Source organism: Dendrobates tinctorius, unplaced genomic scaffold (assembly GCF_039654945.1).
Source record: "Dendrobates tinctorius isolate UK_male_01 unplaced genomic scaffold, ASM3965494v1 ptg000226l, whole genome shotgun sequence".
NCBI classification, from domain to species: Eukaryota; Metazoa; Chordata; class Amphibia; order Anura; family Dendrobatidae; genus Dendrobates; species Dendrobates tinctorius.
In genome coordinates this window covers 3,565,468-3,582,876 of record NW_027361893.1, presented here as the reverse complement: position 1 = coordinate 3,582,876, position 17,409 = coordinate 3,565,468, and the positions used below count along the sequence as shown (strand labels likewise).

The following is a 17,409-nucleotide window of genomic DNA, read 5'->3' as shown; positions in this document are numbered from 1 at the left end:
TAACCTACAGACACTGTCAGGTCAAAACCATTATGCTGATTACAATGATACCTTGGTAGATGAAATCTGTCTTGTGGTTGTTGTTTAATCTGTATTTTTAGTTTTCAGCTAATGAGATTCTTGTGCTCTGGGGCGGGGCTGTGCGTGGGGCTTTATGTTGTGCTCTGATAACATATGGATCTGTATTAGCTCAGTGACCTGCCCCTATTTTACATAATGCATATAATAGTGTTGATATTATTGTTGATAATATCACGAAACAATCACTGACCTCAGGGAGACCAGTCAAAGAAAACACTGCGGCAGCCGGCAAAGGCGCTCAATCAGTGAAATCCTAGGTGCATTGCTCCCTGGGAAATACGAATATGCAAATACAGTCCGTGCAGCCTCATTTAAGAGTCTCAAACATGGGACTAGCCAGATCTTCCTCCAGGGAAGGACCCAGCCAAGGGGTGGCTCCTTTTGGAAACCACCATTACCACCATATTAAGTGGCCCTTTAAGTCAATATCCAGCTCTTTATGAGTTTACAGATATGACAAGGGAAATACCAAGGCCAGGTATCCATCCACAGACAGCTGTTTTGTTTTTTTTCTTAAAACCATTCAGGTTAGTTATAAACAACTCAATATAAGCTCATCAACTTAAACGTCGTTGTTTCAACTCTCATCATCATGGTTCATATTTATTTTAGTATAACAAACCAAGGGTATACACAAAAGACATCCTGAACTTCAATAAACATCACTAAAATTCACTGATATTTTATCAGGTGTTGCCTTTTTTTAAATTTCCAGACACCCTCTGCATCAGAACCACCACCGCCTTCGCTGTCTAATTTATAAATCAAGTATAATCTAGAAAGGATCAGCCCGACACACTTATTCACAGATACATGCTTCTCTTTGAAAATTCCTAAATTCCTCACATCCCACAAACTCTGCATCACACAAGTCATAATTAACCATAGGATTCTATTTTTCACACGACCACATGCACCAATTCCAAACATCGCAACACGCCAGTCAATAAAACTCACACCTGCTAACTCCTTACACAACCCACCTACACACTTCCACACACTGCACGCGTAATCACAGTCCCACATAGTATGCCACACAGTCTCACATCCACCACATCCTTCCCTCGGGCACACATCAGTTCTGGTCAGACCTCGTCTCTTCTGAACCTGTCGCACAGGCAAAATATTGTGCAAGGACATCCATACAATATCCCTTTGTCGGCCGGAAGAGAGACCGCTGACTAACAAGGAAGGGAAGGAACGAATCGGCTTACCGGAGGAGAGGGAGGTGAGCCGGTCGCACGTGCCTGGCTGGTGAACAGAGGGTGACCGCGGTGCTGGGTGCTCCTGGTGCATTTCCCGGGGAATCTGAGGCGGTCGCTCCTGCTGCATGCAGGGAACTGGGGCCACCTGGGGTCTGGGGGTACCGGTCCCCCCTTTCAGAGGCGCCAAGACTGGCCTAATTTTATGCCACGGCAGTGTGAGACTTTCTATATAGTGCACCACATTAGAGCGCTGATACCACCCTATTCACTCATGTCAGCGCATCACCTTTCAAGACGCATGGGGTTATCTTCATCTATGAACATGCATTAGTAGACTTTCCCTGAATGCACGAGGGGTGATTCAAATGCACGCTTTAATTAAGCATTATGGTTAAATCTAATAAAGAGCGTGCAAAACCGCTGGCTACTAGTGTACATCAGGGCAGGCAAAGTGAAATGGAGAAATTTCTGAAAAATAAACCTGGGTCGGCTAGGTCCACACCTAAAAAGCTACATGCAAATGCTGAGGTGGAGGAACAGGTCGAGGACTCGGACTCAAGTGATGATGTCTCAGGCAGTGATATTACCCACTCAGACTCTGGGAAGTTATCTAGATCAGTCTTCAAAAAACTTCTGGCCCAAGCCTTAAAGCCTTTAGTTACGGAGATATCTGGTATGAGAGCAGATTTGTCACATATTGGTAATAGAGTGGAGTCCCTTGAATCATCTCAGTCCTCTCTCATTAGCCACTCCAACGCCATGAGAGATCATTTGGACTACCACAGAATACAGCTTAATAACTCTCTTCTGGCCTTAGAAGATCAAGAAAATAGGAGTCGCAGAAAAAATATGAGGATAAAAGGTTTGCCTGAAAGTGTCTCTACAGAAATATTAGAAAAATCCACGAAAGAGATCTTTGCCCTCCTAATCCCGCAAGAAAAATGCAATCAAATTGTAATAGAGAGGGTCCATAGATCGCTCAGACCCAAGCTTAAGCCTTCTGAACCCCCGAGGGATGTGATCTGCGGCTTGTTGAGCTATGTGGACACCAATATTATTTTGTCTGCCTCAAGAGACGTTAAAAATCTTACCTATGAAGGATCTGCTATCCAACTTTATCAGGATATTGCGTCGACTCTTGCAAAAAGAAGGATTCTAAGACCCTTATTGGAAGTGCTACGCTCTCGTAAAATCCTTTATAAATGGCTATTTCCGTTTGGAATATCGGTAAATGGAGACGGCAAACAAATAACAGTGAGAAGTCCCGAAGATTTAACCAAAATATGGGACACATTCGACATTGCTCCTACTGATATTCCTTCATGGTTACCTTTAGACATGGATCTTCGCACGCCTCCTCCTATCAATGCTTATACAGGAGGTCAGGGGGACTGGGCCTCAGTGAAGAGACGCATGCCCCCTAAATGAGGGAAATCTGGGGCGAGAAAAGAGATGCCCCCCTGAGATCTATTGTGCTCTGTCTAGCCGTATTTTCTCACATATAGACCCGGAAATTTTTTGTATAACTCTGTAATGTTTTAGATCACTTTAGTTTGCCTTGATTGGCATCTACTAATTTGTTGCTGCTTTTATTTAACTGCTTTATAAGCTAACATGTACCACTCGTGTATTGGTGATGTAATTCCCTGCTCTGCTATGGGGGGTATGTTTGACCCCCTACCCCTGCCACAGGCAGGTAGTTGGTTATTGTTATCTATCTGTTACTTTATTTCGTATTTTGTATTTTTTGTGGCTCGTCGGCATGGGGCACTGATACATTTATTCTTTTTTTTTGCTCCATCTATTTTACTATGGGTGATAAGGTCAATTTCGCCACTATGGTAGTGGCTTCATACAATGTAAAAGGCTTACGTTCCCCGTGTAAGAGGAGTCAGGTATTGAACCTTCTATATGCAAAAAAGGCTAGTGTAGTCTTCCTACAGGAGACACATTTTAAAGTGGGGAGAGTCCCGGATATGTCTAGATCCCGTTACCCGACCAGGTATCATAGTACGGGTGGGTCGGCGTCTAGAGGAGTGAGTATTGCTATTAAAAAGAATGTTCCTTTTGTCTTTCATGATTGCCTCTCAGATTCCGAAGGAAGATATATTATGCTAAAGGGCCTTATAGCCAATACTAAAGTTACTCTGTGTAACCTATATGCCCCAAATAGGAATCAGATTGGATGGCTGTGCAAAACAATGAATACCTTAAAACTATTTACTGAGGGTTTGTTGTTGATGGGGGGAGACTTTAACGTACCACTCAACCCATCCCTAGATACTTCAACGGGTAAGTCGACCCTTTCTCAAAGGGCACTAAGAAAATTACACCTTTCTCTACAAGAATTGCACTTGATAGACCCCTGGAGGACACTCTTTCCTTCGGGCAGAGACTACACTTTTTATTCCCACCCGTGTGGTAGCTATCACAGAATTGATTATCTATTGACACAAACAACTAATCTCCCATTAGTTAAAAATGCGACTATAGACATTATCTCTCTCTCGGACCATGCTCCTATTTTTCTCGACATAGGCATAGTAACCCTTCCGCGGCCAGCCAAGTCATGGACACTATTAGATTCTGATTCCCACATTATGAAACTGACTGGCACTCTTGAATTCTTTTTCCAGACAAATTTACACTCTGGCTCGCCCCTACCTGTGGTGTGGGAATCACATAAAGCGGTAATGAGGGGAGAATTTATAGCTTTGAGTTCCCATCTCAAAAAAGAAAGAACAAAACAGGTTGTGTCTATTTTGCATCAAATTAATTCCTTGGAAAGATTGCACAAGAGATCTCAAGTAAATAAGATACAAACTGAACTGACGGACCTAAGGAATTCACTAAAAAATCTTCTAAATATTCAATCGGCCAAAACCTATATGAGAAGTAAACAGAGGTTCTATCTCCACGGCAATAAAAGTAGTAAGCTTATGTCTTCACTGCTTAAAAAGCAGCAGGACAAGACGTTCATTAGACAACTCAAAGCTCTGGACGGCTCTTCAATTTTCGAGACCGCAGACATTGCCGAGGAGTTTAGATCCTTTTATGACAGTTTATACAATTTAAGCATACCAGATAGCATGCAAGACCCAATAACAGCTATTGAAAAAATCAAAGAGTTCCTGATTCCACTAAATCTCCCTAAAATAACCCCGGAAGGCCAATCTTTACTAACTGCTCCGGTTACCCCTAAAGAAATTTTAGACACCCTCTCCACCATTCCAAATGGAAAGGCCCCAGGCCCGGATGGTCTCCCCATTATATACTATAAAAAGTTCATAAAATCATTCTTACCCCATCTGGTGACCTTGTTCAATTCCTATTTGGAGGGCCAGCTTCCCCCTAAGCAATCCCTGGAGGCATACATCACGGTTCTCCCGAAGGAGGGTAAGGATCCCAACTTGTGCACCAGCTACAGACCAATCTCATTGCTTAATGCTGACATCAAAATGTGGGCTAAAATTCTAGCGGGCAGAGTAAGCAACTTTTTACCCAAATTAATTCATGTGGATCAAGCGGGCTTTGTGAGGGGTAGGGAAGGGAAGGATAACTCCACTAGGGCCATACAGTCTATAATATTTGCCAAGACCCGGCAGGTCCCCTTAGTACTCCTGTCAACGCATGCCGAAAAGGCTTTTGACAGAGTGTGCTGGAGATTTATGGAAAAGGTATTGATTAAATTTGGCTTCCCTCCTCAATATATAACAGCAGTTCTCTCTCTCTACTCTCAACCGACGGCCAAGGTCAGGATTAATGGCACCCTGTCAAACAGTTTTGAGATTCACAACGGGACTAGGCAGGGATGCCCTCTGTCTCCATCCTTGTTCATTTTAGTCATAGAAACTTTGATACAAAGCATCAGACAAGAACAACGCATAGAGGGGTTGTCGGTGGGTCCGGGGATACTCAAAACGCTAGCTTTCGCAGACGATCTGCTTTTCCTCATATCCAACCCGTCTCAGGCATTTCCGATCATCCTCCAAATTTTTCAACAGTTTGGCTCCCTTTCCAATTTTAAAATTAATTTAACCAAATCCGAAGCGTTAAATATTACCCTCCCTCATTCTCAGCTCTCCACTATTCGTACACAGACTCCCTTCTCTTGGGCTAATAGCTCTATTAAATATTTAGGAATATTCATAACTAGAGACCCCACTAACTTATTTCAAAGTAATTTCATTCCCTTAATTAAAAAAGTTACAAACCTGATGCATAAATATAACCTACCCACTTTATCCTGGATGGGTCGCATCAATGTGTTTAAGGTGTATATCATGCCTATCATATTGTATGCCATGAATATGGTTCCGATTCAGATACCCCTGACCATTAAAGTCGCTAATAGGAAAATTTATCTGGAAATCTAAACCGGCTAGGTTGCCTTATAGGCGTCTTACTTATCCAGTCTCCTCTGGTGGATTGGGAGTCCCAGACCCCGTTTCATATTATAAAGCAATCCATCTTAGCAGATGGTTAAAGGTGGTGTCTTGCACTGAAGGTGGGGAGGGAACTTGTGTTGACCTGGCTCTATTGGGCCCGAGGGGTCTACCTTATCTCTGGACTAAAGCTAAACCACCGGTCGCTCTTAGGCTAGACGAGATAACTTCTACTACATTACGTATCAAAAGATTGATGTTGGGGGAACTACCGGAGGACACCTTTCCCTCCACGTTAACGCCGATTGGCTCAATACCCTATTTAATTGATCTTGATTTTCAAGATCCATACAATCTATGGTCTACCCTCCCTAGAGAAACACTGAATAACTTTTATGGTAATAAAATATTACAGAGAGGAGTTTGGCCACGAAGTGCAATGATTCAACCAACTAATTTTCTTCAGAGTCAGCACATTCGACGTACGCTTCTACAGTTTAGGAAGAAATTCCCGACCAAATCCAATTGGTCCTGGCTAGATATTATGGTCAAACTTCCGCCTCCACGGCTAAAAATTTTATCTCGTATTTACTCACACTTTATCTCTCCGAAAGCACATTTTAAACCCTCATTTATTTACTCCTGGGAAATGGAACTCAACACTACATTCACAGAGAAACAAATATCTAGAATGCTATCTGGGGCACCGGGATTCTCTAGGTGTGTACTTTTGCAGGAAAATTCTTATAAAATATTGACCAGGTGGCATTGGACTCCCGCGAAGCTCTTTCAGAGGGGTCTTGCTGATAATGATGCTTGTTGGAGATGCCTCAACTCTGGAGGACATCACACACATATATTCTGGGACTGTCCCAAACTGAGACATTTTTGGGATGGTATTGAGCTAGTTCTCAAAAAATTGCAACTAATAAAGACTAATCTTAGGGCTACGGAAGTTCTTCTTTCGTGCCCGTCAAAAGATTTCTTACCAAAAAAGCATGGTCTACTACCACTGATGCTAAGTGCTGCAAAACAGCTGATAGCTGTACACTGGAAAGATGTTGCCCCCCCCACATTGGAGGAGTGGCACGTTAAGATAAATCAGGTTTCTCGTCTGGAGGAGCTGTCTAGCTGGGAGATGTTTAACCATAAATCTTATGTGTCGACCTGGGCCCCGTGGTCTAGATATCTAGAGGATAATCCTCTTGGTGAGAAATCTAATATCACGCAAAGTCTTACTTGACCTGATGACCTTTATACTGGGGTAGCTGATCCCACAGTTGCTTACAGAACAGTCCACCTACTCTTTTTTTTTTTCTTTTTTTTTAAATACACCCATCAAATGCTAGTGTTCATGCCGACGGCTACTTTTTGTTGTTGTTGTTGATATTGTTCATTATTATGTATCCCTCTTTACCCTTCCCTTCCATCTTTTTTATTTTTGTATTCCCACCCACTTTTCCCTCCCCTCTTTTCTTTCATTTCACTGTGGACCGACTCCTAAGCAATACTTCGCTAACTGTACTTGTAAAATGGTGTTGTGTCTTATGGTGTGGTTTAAATTTGAAAATAAAGAATTTAAAAAAAACAAACAATATCCCTTTGTCTATTAAACATCCCGTGCGTTTCCAAACTCTTCCTTGCAACCGAAACTTCATTCCCTCTCAACCCCACAATATTACATTCCACATCATTCTTACGTATTATTTTCATCACATTCTTAGCCATTCTAAAATCATTAATCGGTACACTCAGCAAATCATGCTTCCTCACAAACTCCTCAATCATCTCATACCAGACCGGACACTGGAAAGCAACAGGCACTCTAGCATCCCTCTTTCTCCAACATAAGCCATAGAACATCCAACCAGCAGAATAACATGCCATATACGCTCCCTTATTTCCTTTATTCAGCAAAATAACAACAGTTTTGATAAACTGAAGCCCCAGAAAAATCTCAATGTTTGGAAAGGCCATGCCACCATGGTGACACGCCTTGAAAAGACTCTCTCTCTTAAGTTTCTCTATTTTACTGCTCCAGAAAAATGTAAAAACTAACTTTTCCACTCTTTTTATTTTCCTACATGATGGTGGAAAAACTGTTGCAATAAAAAGCAAAATCGGAAGAATCACCGCTTTTATGACCAAAATCTTACCACTCAAGGTCAAGTCTCTCAGTCGCCAAAAATATAACTTACGCTCTATGCGCAAACCACACTCCTCCCAGCTCTCCTTACCTTCCAAGTCCTTATTAAATAATACTCCCAGCACTTTGATAACACCCTCCTCACACTTTACCCCCTCCATTTTAACCCTGTCATCCCCAAAACATTTAAAACTACATTTATTCCAATTCACTCTAAAGCCAGATGCACCACAGAAAAACTCCAGAAGCAACTTAACCCTACTCATAGACGCAACACTTTCACTCACAGGCACAACATCATCCATATAGCCAAGAACTTTCACATGCTTCCCACCACTCCCAGGTACCAACAAACCTCGCATCATTTTATCACGTCTCACCAAGCATGACTAAGGTTCAATCACACATACAAACAAGACAGGGGACATGGGACATCCCTGCCTTACACCAGACTTAATATTCACTTTCTCACTCAACCACCCATTAACAAGAAACTCACTTGACACACAATCATACAAAGACATTATCCCATTCACAAATTTTTGAGGAAATCCCATTCTATCCAGAACTTTAAACAAAAACACATGCGAGACTCTATCAAACGCTTTCTCAAAATCAATTGACAGAACCATACACTTCCGTTTCCTTCCCATGCAGTCTCCAATCAAATCCCTTAATAACAATAAGTTATCACTCATACTTCTACCAGGCACAGCACACTTGATCCTCATCCACAACACTACCAATCACCTCACGCATACGATTCGCCAACAATTTGCTATAGATTTTGTAATCTGCGTTCAGCAATGTTATAGGTCTCCAATTCTCTAAACACTTTCTCTCACCTTTCTTATACATAAGAACAACCACCCCCTCTTTCATTGATTCACACAACTTACCACTCTCCCACATATACTTACATATCTCAGTCAAATCAGCACCCAGAAAATCCCACGCCTTCACATAGAATTCTACCAGCAATCCGTCTTTACCTGGAGTCTTATTCTTTTTAGCACTCTTCATCACATTTTCTACTTCTTCCATAATTACGTCCTCATTCAAAATATCACATTCTCCACTATCCAACTTGTTCTCTAACCCATTCAGAACTTCTGAAACAAGACCAGAATCAATCCATTTTTTATCATATAACTTGCTATAGAACCTATTCACCTCCTTTATCACATTGTCACCTGACACACACAAACCATTCCTATCCAGGATTTTATCCATATCAGCCTTTCTCCCATTCATTTTCTTAAAAAAGAAAAAGAACCTCGTGCACTTTTCATCTTTCTCAAGATGTTCTATTTTGGTGCGATAGATGATTTCTTTCCCTTTTTCATCCATAACACTCTTTCATTCACTCTTTGTCTCAGCCAGCAGATCAGACACATCCATGCCACTTTCTCCACACTTCCTTAACCAGTCTAAGCGCCTGTTTAAATCATTAAATCTACTCCGATAAATAGCAGCTTTTTTATAGCCCCACTTTTTGAAGAATTTTTTGCAACACACCTTAACCCAGTCCCACCATTCCAGCACACACACAAAATCCCTCTTACATACTCTCCACTCTTTATACTTTATTTTTAATTCATTCATCACATCCTCATCTTCTAACAATCTTACATTCAGCTTCCAAACCCCACCCCCATACACACGGTCATCAATCGCACTAAACACACCTCTCAAACACTCATGATCAGAAAAAGGTACAGCATTTTGTTCAAAATTCACACACAACATATTTTTGGAAAACAACATTTTATCTATCCTGGATGCAATACCACCCCTATCAGCATGGTACGTTGGCGGTGGTGGGATGCCAAATTTCAGAGCAGCAGCATCTAGAAGGGAAAAATCAGAAATAAGATCGGATAACTTTTTACCAGTTATGTCACAATTCCCTTCTGTGATGCAATTAAAGTCTCCAACTAAAACTGTAGGCATTTTGCCCGGAAGAAACAAACTTAATTTTTCCAAAAGAGCCAGACGCTCCTTTTTCCTGTCGTGTCCTGATGGACAGTACACATTAATAATTCTAGCCCGCCACCCCCTATAACTAACATGTGCAATTATACATCTACCTACCTCTACCACCGTGTAGCTATCTAAACTAATCTCCCTGTTACCCATTAATATCCCTACACCATCATTCCTATTAACACATGAGCCAGACCATACATGCTGTCCGTAAGGCCAGTCCTTATCGCTTGGCGCGTCCACAATCCCACATTCCTGAAGACAAAAGATGTGAGCATTCATCTGTTTAATATAATCTAGAACGATTGCCCTCCTGAATTTGGATCTAATTTGCCTGACATTCAGGGACGCAATGCCCCAACCAACTTGGGGATCCATAACATGACTGTGTTATTTACATGACGACAAACACGCCACTTCCTCTTCAGCCGTTTTTGTCTTCCATTTGGAACTGCAACTTCTCGAATCTGTTTACGTCTGCGGGAATGCCTAAAACAGCATTGGTGTCTGGAGAGAAGGCATTCTGAGGGTAACTACGTTCACTTACCGGACTTAAACCAACTTCACCGGGGTCTGCCCAATCCGTTCTGGGCTTCTTACAGGAAGTTCCAGACTCCTCATCCTCAGAAGACCTCACAAGAGTGAAGTCACCTTGATCTCCACAACTGGCCAACTCCTCAGTAGCAAACCAAGATACACTGGGGGTATTGCCAAGAGTACCTTCCAACTCCCCCTCCCCACAGACATCAGACTGATGAGGGAGCTCACATTCAACATCAGTAGCTTCCAAAACTGCTACCTCTGGGCTGGGAGACTCCGTTTGGGGCAGGGCCTCCTCATGTGCATCCATGATTTCAAGTTCCTCGATAACTTCCGGGTCTGAAACCTGTGGAATGTCAACAACAGCAGCAGGGGGTGTAGCTGCCCCACCTGAGACCTCAGCGTAAGACCTAGGACTGATCCTGGCCTTACAGTCCTGATACTTATGGCCCTCCTCACCACAAGCATTACACATAACAGGATTTCTGCAGTCTTTTGCCATATGGCCAGAAGCATTGCAATTCCTGCAAGTTGGCATCTCCTTGCAACTATCCTGGGTATGCCCAAAATTTTTACACCTCCTGCAATACATTGGGGCATCTGGAAAGAACAAAAAAACAGTATTTTTCCCAATTGAAAAATTAAGAGGGGGGTAATGGATGCCTCCCGGGCCTTGGGGATCCATCCCAAATCTCACAAAAAATTTGGACTTCCCAGTCCAGAGCCCTTCTCCATTCAGGACCCTGTGGGAGTACTGAACATAAATGCAATGTCTTTTCAAAAATAAAGCAATGTCCTCCAGGGAAACAAACGGGTTGTGCATGAAAACTACAAGTGGGATATCTCCCTTAGAGTACAGCACAGTAAAGGTAAGACCTTCCAGCAAAGGATTTGCCACTCCATTTTTCAGGACAGTAAACAAATTCTGGCAAGCCGCCATAGAAGATAGCACCAGTACATACCTGCCTTCTCTCCTAAACTCCTGCAGGCATATTATATCGGACTTCCGACTCTTCAGGATGTCATAAAACACCATGTTGACCAAATATCCCAGGGAAAAATGCAACTTCTTATCTTCAGCGATGTCAATCCTGAATCCATTTTTGACCCGGCTATCACCGGTCCCAGAGAATTGAAGTCGGACTCCCATCGTCCACAACTCCAAGGATTTCCTCCCCGAAACCTCCTGGCTATCTCCCAAAAGCAGCGACCGGCTTAAGCCACCGAAGTGGCGATGCCGGAAGGCCAAGAGACAACACTCAAGGTATTCAGGAAACTCTGCACCTCATCAGTGTGGAGTAGGATTCTGGCTACGTGGGAGCAATGCCTAGTAGACCAACATCACGAAACAATCACTGACCTCAGGGAGACCAGTCAAAGAAAACACTGCGGCAGCTGGCAAAGGCGCTCAATCAGTGAAATCCTAGGTGCATTGCTCCCTGGGAAATACGAATATGCAAATAAAGTCCGTGCAGCCTCATTTAAGTCTCAAACATGGGTCTAGCCAGATCTTCCTCCAGGGAAGGGCCCAGCCAAGGGGTGGCTCCTTTCGGAAACCACCATTACCACCATATTAAGTGGCCCTCTAAGTCAATATCCAGCTCTTTACGAGTTTACAGATATGACAAGGGAAATACCAAGGCCAGGTATCCATCCACAGACAGCAGTTTGGGGGTGTTGCCCCTCATCAGCATGTAGTAGGATTCTGGCTAGGTGGGAGCAATGCCTAGTAGACCAACATCACGAAACAATTGCCCCCGGAAGAAGCAAACCGCGAAACGCGCATCAGAGTAGTGAGACGCCGCCACCACACATTACCAGGTATAAATTTATTCCTTATAGAAGCGCTTAATATGCACTCTGTGTCACCTGATATATCTAACTCATCTCACTGAAGCATGTGATTACGGGGTTAATGTAGTTGGGCTCCTATTTAAAGATACATTACCTGGTATTTTTTCAATAATAATTATATCAGTCCACTATAATTGTTTGGTATTACAATACATTATTTATTTTGAATTTGATGATTGTAAATAAATACACTTAGGCATATGACTTTAGAGCCATGTGTATATGTGTATATATATTTATATATATAGACGGATAGAAATTTTTATGTAAATTTATTCCTTGTATAATTTTGTTTACCATAGAATTTGTACAGATAGTGGTTAATTTATTTGTGGTGACGTCTCATTTGGAGACATCTTGTTTCATTTTATTATGTATGTCTTTTTTAAAAATATATTGAAATAAACTTTATTTTAAATGGAACTCTTCTTTCTGGAGTTTATTTACTCTGGTTTATGATATATGAATTTTTTGAAGTGCCATAGATAATTTTCGTCTTTTGTGGACAATTTGGATTAATTTATCATTGTAATCAGTATAACTACGCTGACCTGACAGTGTCTGTAGGTTACTATGCACAAGCCTGCTGACAGGTTCCCTTTAAGACATTTCAGCTCTGCATTATTATACACAGTTCTCTTTAAATGTGTAATTTTTCTTCTTGAAACTCATCAGACAGAAAATATTGGACCTTACGAGGATTGTAAAATCACCAAGACTCATACACTAATTACGAAAGAGAGGTTTCGCAACTAGTTGCTCATTTATTACTGATGAAGACTGTTGAGTTTGATCATTTCAGTAGATGTGTTATTATGATGACACCGGTGGTGTCACTGGTGCTGCCTAGGGGGCGCTCTCAGGGGGTCATGTGCACAAGCACAGGGAATGCAGGAACAAGGCACGCTGTGCACAAGGACCTGAGACTAAGCAGTGAGCAGCACACAGGACCTGGCACTGAGCAGTCACGTGACCAGGGGGCGGAACCACCATGCGTGAGTGCAGGAAAGGCAACTAAATGCACAGATTGCAAGGCAATGATAGCACACATGGTTAGTGAAAGCCGAGGGTCAAGCCAGACAAGAGCGTAGTACCTAGGGATAAGACAAAGAGCAAACAGAGACAAGCCAAGGAGGTCAAATAACCAGGAGAGAAAGGGCAGTACAAAGCAGGATACATAGGTGAGAGGACGATCCGGGTCATACACAGCAAGGCACACAAGCACAGAGGCACAACAATTACGGAAGTAACCTGGGTCAGCAACCACTAGCAGAGTATACGGAAGTATCACTGACACCAGACCCAGGAACTGCCAGCATTAAATAGCTGCCCCAGAATCAAAGAGAGGCGAACTAAAGTTAACCCTGACCTGATCAGGATGGAAGCCATCCTGTCCAGGGTCAGGACAGTTATTGTCTATAGTCACAGTTTTTGATTAGAGTAGTTAGTGTCCAAAATACTCTGATTCAACCTCTTCGCGCAGCCAGTTTTGTGTTTTTAATCAGCACCCATTTTTAAAATCTGACATGTGTCCCTTTATGTGGTGATAACATGGGAATTATTCACAAAGGATAATAGAAAACTAGTGGAACTTACAAATTATTTTCCAACTTCGCACAATACCCTACGTACGATTGTACACTACTGTCTGGGCACATGGCGATGTTGAGAAGGGAAGGAGCGCCATTTAGCTATTTGAATGCAGATCTAGCTGGAATAGTCAACAATAGTCGAAATCCCCATAAAGTGATTCCATTTTATAAATTAATTCACTGAGGGTTATAATCTATAGGAGGGAATATTTTGATTCCACAGCCACTTTCTGGAAATTAACCCACAGTGTATATTGGAGAGAAAATCACACATTTTGCCATTCTATTGCCCAACACATAGTGCCCAGATTGTGCTCCAGGAGACACACACCATAAATTAAGTGGATTCTTCTCACTATAATACTGCTAAATACAGGGATCCTAAATGTTGTTTGAGCACACTGCAAGACTCAGAAGTGAGAGCAGATTTTGCTGGATTGGTTTATAGAAATCTTGTTACTTTTAAACAGCCTTTGAGCCACTAATAGTTTGGGAATCTCTGGTTTTCCATTGACAGATGATGGACCTGAGTGGGGACTTGTATTTTGTGAGATGAGAATTGGTATTGGTATTTTTGCCTACATAACATTTATTGGTTTCTTTTTATTTGATATTTGGGAGGCAGAATTAACAAACAGTTGAACATCACGCTCTACTGGTTCATCCAACAAGGTTTTCTATTAGACTGTGAACTGTCATTGTCTTGGTAAATAATTAAAGTTTTTTTACATAGCTTGCTATTTTTATGGACTGCTTAAGTAGAAATATTCAAAAATATAAAACTCAAGGATATTGTATTGAAAAATAATAAATGTTTTTAATCTTAGCAGATGACTGTACCAGGAGATCAGGGGGACAGCTGACATCTTCAATTTTTAAATCTGATGATCTTGAGATCCTACAAGATACAACTGAAGTGATTGCTATTACTCCAGATATACCATCATCCATTCACAGCAAATATCTGTCATCTGATACTATGAGACAGGTCCCAACTTCTGTTTCATTACTGACTACTAAGAAAAATCAAAATCACAAAAGAGGCATTAAAAAACAAACTGAAGCAATGAAGTCATTTTCATGTTCAGAATGTGGGAAATGTTTTAAACAGAAATCAGCGCTTGTTACCCACCAGAGAACTCACACAGGAGAGAAGCCTTTTTCCTGTTCAGAATGTGGGAAATGTTTTAACCGGAAATCAGTTCTTGAAAGGCACCAGAGAACTCACACAGGGGAGAAGCCTTTTTCATGTTCAGAATGTGGGAAATGTTTTACATGTAAATCAAATCTTAACTCACATCAAAGAACTCACACAGGAGAGAAGCCTTTTTCATGTTCAGAATGTGGGAAATGTTTCAAGCACAAATCAGTCTTGGTTACGCACCAGAGAATTCACACAGGAGAGAAGCCTTTTTCATGTTCAGAATGTGGGAAATGTTTTGTTCAGAAATCATATTTTGTTAAGCATTGGAGAGCTCACATAGGTGAGAAGCCTTTTTCCTGTTCAGAATGTGGGAAATGTTTTAGCGAGAAACCGTTTCTTGATAGACACCAGAGAACTCACACAGGAGAGAAGCCTTTTTCGTGTTCAGAATGTGGGAAATGTTTTAGCCTGAAATCGAATCTTACTAGCCACCAGAGAACTCACACAGGGGAGAAGCCATTTTCGTGTTCAGAATGTGGGAAATGTTTTAGCCTGAAATCGAATCTTGATAGCCACCAGAGAGCTCACACAGGGGAGAAGCCTTTTTCATGTTCAGAATGTGGGAAATGCTTTATCCGGAAATCGATTCTTGATAGCCACCAGAGAGCTCACAAAGGTGAGAAGCCTTTTTCATGTTCAGAATGTGGGAAATGTTTTAAATGGAAAATAAATCTTGATTGCCATCAGAGTACCCACACAGGAGAGAAGCCTTTTTCCTGTTCAGAATGTGGGAAATGTTTTAAATGGAAAATAAATCTTGATTGCCATCAGAGTACCCACACAGGGGAGAAGCCTTTTTCCTGTTCAGAATGTGGGAAATGTTTTAAATGGAAAATAAATCTTTATCGCCATCAGAGAACCCACACAGGGGAGAAGCCTTTTTCCTGTTCAGAATGTGGGAAATGTTTTGCACATAAATCACATTTTGTTAGCCACCAGAGAACTCATACAGGAGAGAAGCCATTTTCCTGTTCAGAATGTGGGAAATGTTTTAACCGGAGATCGGTTCTTGATAGCCACCAGAGAGCTCACACAGGAGAGAAGCCTTTTTCCTGTTCAGAATGTGGGAAATGTTTTAACTGGAAATCGGTTCTTGTTAGACATCAGATCTGTCACACAAAGGAAAAGCCTTTTCCATTTTCTTAATGTGGGAAATATTTTACTTGGAAATCAATTGTTAATAATCATCAGAGATGTCACATAGGGGAGAAGCCTTTTTTATGTTCTGAATGTTGGAATCGTTTTAACCAAAATGTAATCTTCTTAAAGGGGTTTTCTCTTCTCACTCCTCATGTTTGCAGACAAAAGGACAAAACTAAACTTTATTAATTCCAAATGTAAAACTATACCCATAATTCACCCCCTGAAGGTTAGTCAGAAGGTTTCTAATGGAAAAAACATATACCCCACATTTTAATATATAGGGTGAAGTGAAGTATACATACTCATTCTCCAAGCCTTTCATTTCTATGGGTTTCATCGTCCTCTCCAAAGGTGACTCATCAGGAGACTATTTAATAGTCTTGGATCAACTAGGCCTTGTACCTTGTATGGACTCAATGGACTATGAACTTCCTAAACTTGATGTTACCTCCTCTCTGTGTGTGTGCCACAGGTGGAGTAACCAACACTGGAATATGAAGCCAGGTTGTGATCCTCGGATCAACTGGCCTTGTATGGACTGAATGGACTGTCATCTTCCTACGGTTGTCATTACCTACTCTCTGTGTGCGTGCCACAGGCGGGGTAGTGACCATGGAAGATCTGAAGTCATGGCTTAGATTATCTTAGCGAGTCAGCAGAAGGTTGAGACTCTGTAATGTGCACCATCTTTGGTATTTTTCTGGGACTGTTCTACATGTTATCTGCCTGTTTTGTGGTTCAATAAAGCATTGCCACACTGTTTACCCTCACCCTGTGTTGTCTGAGTAGCATTTTGCCCATATTGAAAGGAGAGCGGGAGTTCGGCAGGACAATACCTGGTTCATGCGGTTTCAGCTAGCGGCGTCACTCATAGCAATCCGGCAGTGACAACCATAGAGGTCTGCTGGAGACCGCTGGTTTTCATACCAACCCATTGGTGACCTGCGATCATATGACAGGGTCACTGATGGGCGGGATTTCCGCTGTGCTTGCTGGAAGTGCACGTTAAATGCCGCTATCAGAGGCTGTTAGGGGCACATGTCAGCTGTTCAAAACAGCTGATGTGCTGGAAAAGATGTGGGCTCAGCCAGGGCCAGATTGGCCATCTGGCATTTCTGGCAAGTGTCAGAACGGCCGGTCCCTCTAATGAGCCGCTTGATCACCTCCACTCCCTCTTCAGCGTGCATGTTGGGAAGCATTAGCTTGCAGTGCACAGACAATAACACTGCACTGATGAAGCCAGCAGGACCAGGAGGCGGTGATGTGCTGTTCT

At 42.0% G+C, this 17,409-nt stretch overlaps 1 protein-coding gene across 4 annotated transcripts in view; it reads left to right on the top strand.

Moving 5' to 3' along the window:
* The window catches only part of LOC141059243 (uncharacterized), a 250,569-nt gene extending 233,663 nt beyond the window's left edge, over nt 1-16,906 (top strand). For all 4 annotated transcript variants that reach the window (XM_073555546.1, XM_073555547.1, XM_073555544.1 and 1 more), the window contains one exon: nt 14,617-16,906. In XM_073555546.1, the coding sequence (XP_073411647.1) occupies nt 14,617-16,139 (1,523 nt within the window). In that variant the 3' untranslated portion in view covers nt 16,140-16,906. The remainder of the gene's footprint in view (nt 1-14,616) is intronic.
* The last annotated feature ends 503 nt before the right edge of the window (nt 16,907-17,409 follow it).